The following is an 11317-nucleotide window of genomic DNA, read 5'->3' on the forward strand; positions in this document are numbered from 1 at the left end:
CATCTATTTGTTTTTGTATTCGACGAATGATATGTGGCCTTCGGGTATTTTATTGAACTTATTAGTCCTATGTTAGCGCTCTTATGCCACTTTGACCGGATTTTGGGGTTGTCGTGACATTTCTTGTTATGATAAGTATTTAAGACTTGATAACTTATTCTTAATTAATTTTCTGCTTATTTAACTTGTTATTAGTAATGTGGTTCGCCTACTCGAAGGGATAGTGTAGGTGCCACCACGACTCGCGAATTGGGTCGTGACAGTCTGATGCCCAACTACCTATTATCATGGATAGTGGCCAGCATGTGGAGCTGATAGAGGAATTCCAACCATTCGATCAGATCTTTGTTGATAATGCCAATGTTGAGGAAGTGTACAAAAGTGAGGATGTAAAAAATAATGCAGTTTTAGAGTTGGGGCGTGTTGGTCCTCATTCTAAACATTTGTCTACATTATGTTTGGTTGGCGACATGAAAATCGAGCCCTCCACGTCTATGAAGAATTGTATAGATGAGGAACAAGAGCCTTACATCCTGAAATTTGCCACACCGAAAAGGCAAAACGACATTATACGCTTAAAGGCCAAGAAGTGCAAGATGTGACACCTATTGCTTGGTTCCTTTATTTTTATACCACCGCCCCAAAAGCGTGATGGAAAATTTGATACAAAATTAGGGGTGAATTTCATAAGTTCGAGGTGGAGGAAAAAGTTGATCCACATCGTGCTGCGACGTTAACTAATGCGCTTATTGGGAGGCAACCCAATGTGTAATAGTTTTGGATTTTTATTTTTATAGTGTCACGTTTTATTTTGTTTTTGTTTTGCAGATTAGGGGAAGTCTGAGAACTCGAAGTTAAAAGCTAAGGACCATACAAGAGTTTTAATTATGGGATCATCCGACCCTCGATATTGAGGATTATGCTGCTAGCTAGGCCCTAGAGGGTCTCAGGGAGTATTTCTCACCCTTGTTTCTAATTTTTTCTCTGCTATTCATGCATTAAGGACAACACATATTTTTAAGTGTGGGGTGGGGTACTTTCGATTTTTGAGTTCAAGGATGATTATGCCATAGGATTTTTTTTAATTTTTTTTATTAGGCTTATATATTAAAAAAAAAATCATGAAAAATTCAAAAGAAGATTTTATTTTGGTCTGTCTTTTATTTTTCGTTTTATAGTTTTTTTCTCATTGGCGGCATAGATCATCAACCCCTTGGGTTTTCTTATGGCCTCGGTTCTTTCTCGGGGGAGAGGGGGGGGGCTTTGAATCGAGTAATCTTTTATTTTTTAGGATTAGTTTTTTTTTTAGGAGTAGTAAAGGAGAGAGAAGAAAGACCCTTGTGACTTGTTTGATACTAGCATATTTGGTCATGAGCTTGAGTTATACTTTCCTGTGAGTGCTTGAGTAATAAAAAAGATAGCAGACTTTCTGACACTTAGCTCATGGTTGTGACTCTATATATGACTTATTCGTATTTTGTAGTTCGTTATGATCCTATCTGTCCTAGAGTAAAATTGATCCATCTTGATTGAGGCTTGTGCCATGTGTGGTGAGGATTTCTTGCATATATTCCATGTTTTGCATCTTAGTCTAGAACTTGCCCTGCATGTTAGTGAAGCGAAATAAAAAGTGTTGCTCTGTTTAGAAGATGATTATAGGCTTTCTTTGATATGTCTTGTAAATTTTTAACCTTTTCAGAAATTGTACCACTAGTTAGTCCTTTGAGCCTGTAGCCTTTCGTTTGTTAGCCGTAATTTTGCCTTGAACCTTTTGTTTGAATCCCTAGTTTTTGCACCCTGCTTCCTTGAGCACTGTAGCATAGACTGTGATATAATTGTTAAATCTGAAGATAAGGGATGGTCAAGTGAAAAAATAGTGACCAATGATAGCTGCAAATGATGACAAGGCCCTCTTAAAAAGTGTGAAAAAAATTTTGCTTGAAAAATAAAATAAAAATTGAACTGTGCTTGATATGATGAGAATTACTAGTGAAAATAATTGATGAAGAGAGAGCTGAAAAATAAAGTTAAGAGATGAAAATAATGGGTGATGAAGTCTAAAGTGCAAAGTTCTTAGAGAAGTGTAAGCCACTATTGTATAGTTCTCCTACCCGTCCCCTAGCCAACATTACAACCCGTTAAACTCCTATTTGATTTTATTCGAGCATACTTAATTAGTGGAGATGTACATAATGGGCAAGCCTATGGTTCTTTGTGCATACATGTGAATTTCTTTGTGAGTGTGAGAGCTGTTCTTTGATGCCAAGTCCTTAATTTACATTCATTCTTTGATTTGAGTATGTGGACCATTTCTTCTTGTGAGGGCACTTGTTTCATGATAGATAGGTGATGTTGTTAGCTTCTTTGATATAGTAGGTGAGCGAGCTTAAATTTGATGAGTTAGAGTCTGTCTTTGAGGTTAGGAGGTTAGAAGTTTGTTGTTCGATTGAGTTGACTTGTATATCTTGGATCATCAGGAAGTGTATGTTTGATGAGTTGAGTTCCTATAGGGCCTAATTGTTGGTACCAATCAAAGTGGTAGTGTTCCTAGGCTTGACTTCTTTAGAATGGTTTTAGTGCTTACTTGAGGACGAACAAGAGTTAAAGTTTGACGAGCTTGATAGTTTGTATGAATCTCCTAAATTCATGTAACACATGATAAACATGATGAGGAATGAATATTAGAATAGATAATTCAGATCATAATTGTCATATACTGAAATCTTATATACAATACTTTTGATTTTTAATTAATCACCTGAAATTATCTTTTGGCCTATAGCCAGGTCTTTGGAGTAATCATTTTTAATACTTCGGGGTCGTTTGGTGTGAAGGATAAGCAAAAATAGTTTCGGGATAAAATTTTAGTGCCTCCTTATCCCATGTTTGGTTGGAATAAAAATCCGGAATAACTAATCCCGGGATTAGTTATCCCGGGATTGTAGCCTTATTTTATCCCACCTTGAGGGTGGAATAACTAATCCCGGGATAACTTATCCCGGAATTAGTTATCCCGGGATAGATTGTTTCCCAACCAAACGAGCCCTAGAGCTAAAACTAGGAATACATTAATTAGTTCAAACAAAACTGCAATTATTTTTACTAGGATAATTATATAATTTTAATATACGCAAAGTATTGAATAGACAACTGTGAACTTAAGAAAAAAAACATATATTACCATTGCGTAATATGCAATATTTTTATGCTAAGTTTCTTAACTTTTTTTCTCTGTCTGGTAATTATAGTTATATAATATATAATTCTGCTCAGTCAATATATCTGTAAAGAATGGATCTTGAGTCTAACTCAACTCTAAATCTCACGCTTAGAGTTAGAGATCTCGTGCGTGGACAATTTTTAATAGAGATCATTACGGTACAGGACTGTTCGGCCATCTAGTCTACTCACTTTGGCCCAACTCGTGAAAGTTTATCACTGATAGCCAAAATTGTACATACAGGTACATTCTCTTTTATATGTTAATCTAAAGGGTGCCAGATATGTGTGGTAGAGAATTGACACATTGCCCCCATTAACGTGTCCGAAACTTGAAAAAGCTATCTCATTCCATTTTCCAAAGCTCGCATACATAATTTATGACTCTGAGCATTAATTTTATCGAGATACTTTTGTTTTTTAGAAAATTCTAGCATATTCTTTATCATCTCTAGCAACAAATTGATTCAATCTCTCTAAAGAATTCTTTCTCCTCTTCCAGCTACTTCAATAAATTTATAAAGAAAATGAAAATGAAAGGAAAAAGAAGGATAGTTAAAGAGCTTAAAAAAGGCGTAGAGAGCTTCCACTCATCCTCTCCTCCTCCTCACCCTCTCGTTCTCCTCCTCCTCTTCTTCTTTTTTGTTCTATTGGTATTTGAATATCAAGAGCTTTTGAATTCGGTATCAACTAGATTGGTGTTTTCATGGTAGTTGGACGGTGTTTTAATTGTAGTTCTGTATAACAAATGTATATATAACATTGTATACAACAACATCAACAACAACAACCCAGTGAAATCCCATAACGTGGGGTAGGGGAGGATAGAGTGTACGCAGGCCCTCACTCCCTACCAAAAGGACGGTACATTTCCGAAAGACCCTCGGCTCTAATAAAAAGCGATAAAAAGAGGTCGGATAAGGCTAAGAGATTCAAAACGATATGGAAATGCAACTAACGAAAGCGACACGATATAATAGGATAATCAAAGCACGAGAAATAACGGATAATAGCGAGAAATCGGTACAAGAAATTATACTGCAATAATGCAACTACTAATAAGGAAGGATAACGAGACTATCTACTAGCCTTCTACCCGAATCGGGGTCCTCCAAATCCTCCTATCTAAGGTCATGTCCTCGGTAAGCTGTAACTGCGCCATGTCGTGTCTAATTACCTCTCCCCAATATTTTTTCGGCCTACCCCTTCCTCGTCTGAAACCATCCATGGCCAACCTCTCACACCTCCGCATTGGGGCATCTGTGTCTCTTCTCTTCACATGCCCAAACCATCTCAATCTCACTTCCCGCATCTTGTCTTCCACAGAGGCCACTCCCACCTTGTCCCGAATATCCTCATTCCTAATCCTGTTACTCCTGGTGTGGCCACACATCCATCTCAACATTCTCATCTCGGCAACTTTCATCTTTTGAACGTGAGAGATCTTAACTGGCCAACACTCCTCCCCATACAACATAGTCGGTCTAACCACCACTTTGTAGAACTTGCCCTTAAGTTGTGGTGGCACCTTCTTGTCACATAGCACTCCGGAAGCGAGCCTCCATTTCATCCATCCCGCCCCAATACGATGTGTGACATCATCATCAATCTCCCCGCTGGGTTGCATAATAGACCCAAGATACTTGAAACTACTTTTCTTCTGGATGGCCTGGGTACCAAGCCTCACTTCCAAGCCAGCCTCTTGAGGTGCTTCACTGAACTTGCACTCTAAGTACTCTATCTTAGTCCTACTCAGCTTAAACCTTTTAGACTCCAGAGTATGTCTCCAACCCTCCAGCTTAGCGTTAACTCCGCTACAAGTCTCGTCGATCAGGACTATGTCATCCGCAAAAAGCATACACCATGGCACCTCACCTTGAATTTGCCGCGTCAATCCATCCATCACCAAGGCAAATAAAAACGGACTAAGAGCTGATCCTTGATGCAACCCCATCACAACTGAAAAGTGCTCTGAGTCTCCTCCTACTGTCCTTACCCTGGTTTTGGATCCATCATACATGTCCTTGATTACCCTAATGTACGCCACAGGTACACCTTTAGCCTCCAAGCATCTCTATAGGATCTCTCTTGGAACTTTGTCGTAGGCCTTTTCTAGGTCGATGAATACCATGTGTAAGTCCCTCTTCCTCTCCCTATACTGCTCCACCAACCTCCTCACAAGATGGATGGCTTCTGTAGTTGAGCGTCCCGACATGAATCCGAACTGGTTCTCTGAAATAGACACACCTCTCCTCACCCTCATCTCCACCACCCTTTCCCACACTTTCATAGTATGGCTTAGCAGCTTGATACCTCTATAGTTGTTGCAATATATAACATTGTATATTATGTGTAAATGCAATTTATAACAAATGTATATACACCGTTGTACAATGTATAACATATGTATATATGTATAGTTTCACGACATGTAACGACTTTTACATTACATAATATGTGTAAAAAGTATTATAAATATGCTGTATACATTGTGTATAACAATATATAGATGTGTATAACTATCTATAACAATGTACATTATGTGTATCATTATGTATAAGAATGTTTATAAGCTACTAATCTCTATAGATTTTGAATTTCTTCTTGTTTTCAGCTAGCAAATCAACTGTTAAATCAATGAAATTGAAAGTTGAATCCTTCAATTCTGAAATTAATTTTGCTTTTTTATGAAAAACATTTAGATGAAGAACCCTAGTTTTTTCTTCGGTGTGAATATCTTTCTCTCTTTAGTTTTTGTAAAGAGATTACATATGGGTTTGGCTCAATCAATCTGACGTATTTCTTTGTAGAAAGATTCATATTTGTTGTGTGTGAAATCCTGAAGAAATCCTTCCGAATTTTTTTCAAATTGTAAATCGATGGATTCCATGGAAGTTGACTAATGTTTGCGAAGTTTTGGGCCATGTGGGGTGCAAATATTTTATGGGCTAAGCCGGATGAATATTTTTTGTTTGGGCAGTATATAGCTGTAACTTTCCCTTTTTAATATGGGAGCCCAACATCTGAAATAATGAATTGGGTGGGCCTAAATGGATCTTGGGCCTAACTCAATCCCAAAAGCTAGCGGGCAATTTGCAGGATTACCCTTCGCTGGGGGTGGTCTTTAATTTTTGCCCTTCGCTACAAGCCTCTTGGTTTCAGGTTCGAACCCCGTTCAGTCAAAAAATTCTGAAAAAAATCGCAAGGCATAAGTTGGGATTCGCCGAAGTTGGGTTTCAAACTGTGCTTTAAGGCAAAAATAAATAAGTTATTTTGCTGGAATTTTGCAAATCTCTACCTTAAGGCCTAATTTTGGGTAAGTTTGCCTTAAGGCATAAGTTTGGTCAAACTTATACCTTGCGAATCCCAACTTCTGCCCTGCGAATCTCAACTTATGGCTTGCGGTTTTTTTTTTTTTTTTTTTTTTTTTAAACTGAGCCTGGGTTCGAACCCAGGACCTATGGGTGTTAAGTGAAGGACAAATATTAAAGACCACCAATTTGAGGGGCAAAAATTAAAGACCATCCCAAAAGAAGGACAATCACTACAAAATAATGGATAATTTGCGGAGGTTGAATGTTGAAATTCGCAGAGGTTTTGCTAGTTGCTAAAAGAAGCTAAAACCTCCGCGAATTGCAACTTTCAACCTCTACAAATTACCCATTATTTTTGCAGTGAATCCGCGCAAAAAAATGAAAGCTAGCTCATGAGGAGATGATTGTCGAAGTCCAAATAAGAAGCCCATATACCCTTTTAACCCACCGATGTGATACTCTTAACGATATCGCTATATATGTTCACGAAGTGAATATATAGGAAAGTGAGATGAAGTGAAATTCTATGAGAAAGAACGGAACACTGCAAATTATTATTTATATATATAATCTGCCTAAGAGGCAGTACTCAGGCATCTTATATTTTGAAATACAAACACTAGGACTCTTTACATATAAAGCAGATCGATCATAAATTGATTCCACCACACAAAAGACGAGCAAATAATGTGTAATACATATATGTATCGAGGTATACATATATGTAACTATGTTTTATTAATTTGTAAAACTTCTAAAACATATCATTTTCTTTTCAAACTCCATCTTTCCAATTGAATTGGGAATTTAAACATTTGCAATTGGATCAACTTTCACATCAACTTCCACTGCCTTCATAGCTTCAAACCTTGGCTCTTTTGCCTGAAACTTGAGTCCAGCATATAACTTCATGTAATCATCAAACACGAACATAGCATAAATGTGTCCATCAACAATATTTTTCTCAACTAGAGATGGTGCTGGATAGATCACTGCATCATTGCCTGGATTATAAAATGAGGCTTGTGATATTCAATTCCCGTCTGTGTTGCACAACTCTTGTATTTCCCGTTGGCGATCACCGGTTTTTACATTTCATAAATACCCTATTAGTACTTCGTTTTTACATTTCATAAATACCCTATTAGTACTTCCAAGTTATGATAAATAGTTAACCACCCTTCTAGTATATTGTATTTTATTTTTAAGGTTCCATTCATACATAAGCCTTTAGCATGACAGTATTAGAAAATTAGGGAGGAGAAGCACTCCCAATCACTCAATTTTTTTCTTGAAGACAAGTGGAGGAAATGATCAATCTTTACTTCACTCTACTTGCTTCCTCAATCAATGATTTCTCTTTGAAGACAAGTGGAGTACTTCTACCAACTTGACTTACATTTTGGGCTTATCGAAAATGACTATAATAAGTATTTATAGGACTATCCTTACATGTACCTAGTTTAGTTATAACTCCTAGTTTTTTTTTATTTTTTATTTTTTAAATGCTATATGTGTGTGTGTATATATATACACATTTTTTTTAAATCAATCCACGAGGCAGTGCCTACGGCTAATTTTATTAATCAATAAAAGAAAACCTCAAAGAGAAGAGTACAAACAAAGGTGGGCTAGGCCTTACCTTACTAATCATAATGAGGTAATGAACCTCTACAAATTAACAAGCATAAAGAAAATAAGAGCTAGAGAAAACTAGGTATTCTCTGATCATCACATAGTTATAATGCACTCTATGATGATATTGCAAATGAGGATGCTTAAGAAATGCAAAAATAAAAAAACTAAGAATAAAGTTGAGTTACCAACCTCAAACTTTATTTATATATGTATGACCTAAAAAAGATAGCTTGCCCGTCTAAAGTAACTTGAAGTATTTTCTTTTTGTCTTCTTCTTCAAATCTGTCCAACAACACTTGATAGTTCATCACTTCTTCTTAGATTTATTGGATCTTGTTAAAGTTGTTGACACTGTCATATGATTCTGCTTTGCCAGTCGCATTGGTAGTTTAGTACATGTACCTTCATTTATTTCTATTCATTCCCCTTTTTCCCGAAAATATGTATTCAACCACACATGCATACTTACATTAATATCCTAATTACATTAACTAACTAAATTCATGTACGATGCAAATCAAAAACTATTTTTCTTTTTCTAAGACAAGGTTACACGTTTTCAACAGACGGAATCCATTTTCATGGAAAATATTTTCTATAATACATATTTTTTTCAAAAATAAAATGAAAAGTATTTGATCGATGAGTGATTTTTTTTTAATTTTTTAATACCTCAAGTTGGTCGCCGAGGTTAACCACAATAGAGTGGCGCATGGGAGGAACATCAATCCATTGATCGTCTTTGAGGATTTGAAAGCCACTGACTTTGTCATCTTGGAATAGAAGTATTTATACCACCAGCATCTGTGTGGGCCCGCAATCCCTTTATCATATCTGGCTTGGGGTATGGTGGATAATTGCTGGGCAATTTGCAGTAATGCCCTTATTTTGGGTGTTCTTAAATTTTTGCCCATCAAAATAAAAATATTTAACTTTTGCTCTTCGCCTAAAACCTCAAGGTTCCGGGTTCGAACGGGCTCAGGCGAAAATTAAAAAAAAAATCCGCCAGGCAGAGGTTGCCTACAAACTCTGCCCCATCGGGCATAGTTTGCCTGCAAAACTCTGCCTTAAGGCATAGTTTGCGGCAAATTATACCGCCACAGAAAGTTTGCAGGCAAAATTTGCCTGATGGGGCAGAGTTTGCCTACAAAACTCTCCTTAAGGCAGAGTTTGCAGGCAAATTATGCCTGATGGGGCAGAGTTTGCCTACAAAACTCTCCTTAAGGCAGAGTTTGCAGGCAAATTATGTCTGATGGGGCAGCGTTTGTCTGCAAACTATGCCTTAAGGTAGAGTTTGCAGACAAACTATACCTTAGGAAACTCTGCCTTAAGGCAGAATTTTGCAGGCAAACTATGCCTTAGGAAACTCTGCCTTAAGGTAGAATTTTACCTTCGGGCAGAATTCTGCCTTAAAATTGAGTTTTGAAGGCAAAATTACGCGCTTAAGGCGAGTTTCGCGAGGCAAAACTACGCAAAGCGTAGTTTCGCAGGCAAAACTCTGGCTTGCGAATCCAAGTTCTATCTAGTGATTTTTTAAAATTTTTTTTGATTGATCGGAGGTTCGAAACCGGAACCTAGGAGTTTTAGAACCTAGAAGTTTTAGGCGAAGGGCAAAAATTAAAGACTAGCAATTTGAGGGGCAAAAATTAAACACCGGTGCATTTGAAGGACACTCCGCACAAAAAAAAAATAAAAAAAATAATTGCTTACCTTAGACCCTAAATTGAGACCTTTTGATCCATTAAAGGCCTTTTTTCAAGTTATCCTTTTCAAGCCCAACATTTTTACAGAACAAGTCCAACAACTCCACAGCCAACTTCTCCAATCTCTTTGCAAAATCTCTCATGACATATCTGCATCATTTGGGACATGAATTTACTATAAACTTAAAAATTTTGAACTAACAACCACTTTGAATTAGTTGATTGTAAATAGCTGATAAGTTTTAAGTGCTGAAAATCATTTTTAAGAGCTGAAGCTGATTCTATAAACAAACAGTTATGCGTTTGAATTGAAGTGTTAAAAAAATTGTTAATAAGCAGTTAATGTATTTGATCAAAAAATACTGATAAGCTGTTTATTTGTTAGAATGACTAAAATACCTAACACGTAGACAAGCTAAAAAGTGCTTATAAGCCAGTTTGATCAGGTTATAAGCTTAGCCAAACACCCTCGTAAGAAACTATGTATCTTGCTCCGTAGAGTATGCATTACCTATATTCGTCATTAAGATCGGGTACTTGAGAGATGTTAGAAATAGGAAGATGGCGCAAGGAGAAAGTGCTTTCCCAATCCAAATCAGTAACCTCCGCTTGCACAGCTTCAAGATCTTTGCTGGCCACCAATTCTTTGAACCTCTGCTCCATGCACTTCTAGTAATGTCCCTTTGTCATTTTCTCCACAATGTCCATTACATCATGTGGAATTCCATGGTTCACCATCTTTAATAATGGCATAAACAAACAGTTTGAATCTTGTAATCTTAAACCGAAAATGTGTATAACATGCCAAAATGTCTTTTACATCTTGTAGTTTTAAACATGTCAAATAGAAAGTTGGAAGTAAAGAATTAATTACTTACTAAATATAGTAAGTGTCATTCGTTTTTAAACAAACTAAAAAAGAAAAAAAAATACATAAAATGTAACAAAGGGAGTAATATGTTCATGCAAACTACAATTACCTGAAAGAAACCCCAGTTCTCACAAGCATCTTTAATCATTTCCATGGCGTTTGATCTCTCAGAACCATTGAGCTTTTCCAAGTTGATAACTGGGAAGTTCTCCATCTTTCTTGGCAAAGTATATAGGAGTATGTGTTTCTGAAGAGAATGTTAGATAATATAATGTTGATGCAAAAGTGTGAGGCTTGAAAGGGTATCTATAGGAGAAGAAATCAAGATAGTTGGGTCTCCATGGAAAGTCCAGAATCCAAGTCTAGCAAATTTGAGTCGCAAATTTGAGTCATAGTTCCTTGTTGAACCATCTTACCTACAAATTGAATTTGGGATTAAGACAACTTGAGAGGCAAATTTGAGAAAGTTCTTCAACAATAGTGACATTTATATTTGTAGGAAATCAATCTGTAATCTGTATTGATGTATGAAAGTCCTTATATACAAAGTAGGTATAATGATACTAGGCTAA

The 11317-nt window shown here is 36.7% G+C and overlaps 1 protein-coding gene and 1 pseudogene across 1 annotated transcript in view; both read right to left on the reverse strand.

The window, feature by feature from the left end:
- The window catches only part of LOC132038635 (uncharacterized), a 38189-nt gene extending 32646 nt beyond the window's left edge, over positions 1-5543 (reverse strand). The window contains exon 1 of the mRNA XM_059429319.1: positions 4276-5543. Coding sequence (XP_059285302.1) covers positions 4304-5239 — 936 coding nt within the window. The 5' untranslated portion in view covers positions 5240-5543 and the 3' untranslated portion in view covers positions 4276-4303. The remainder of the gene's footprint in view (positions 1-4275) is intronic.
- A 1797-nt stretch (positions 5544-7340) lies between these two features.
- On the reverse strand, positions 7341-11039 carry LOC132038639 (1-aminocyclopropane-1-carboxylate oxidase 3-like; annotated as a pseudogene).
- Positions 11040-11317: the final 278 nt, after the last annotated feature.

Source organism: Lycium ferocissimum, chromosome 11 (assembly GCF_029784015.1).
Source record: "Lycium ferocissimum isolate CSIRO_LF1 chromosome 11, AGI_CSIRO_Lferr_CH_V1, whole genome shotgun sequence".
Lineage (NCBI taxonomy): Eukaryota > Viridiplantae > Streptophyta > Magnoliopsida > Solanales > Solanaceae > Lycium > Lycium ferocissimum.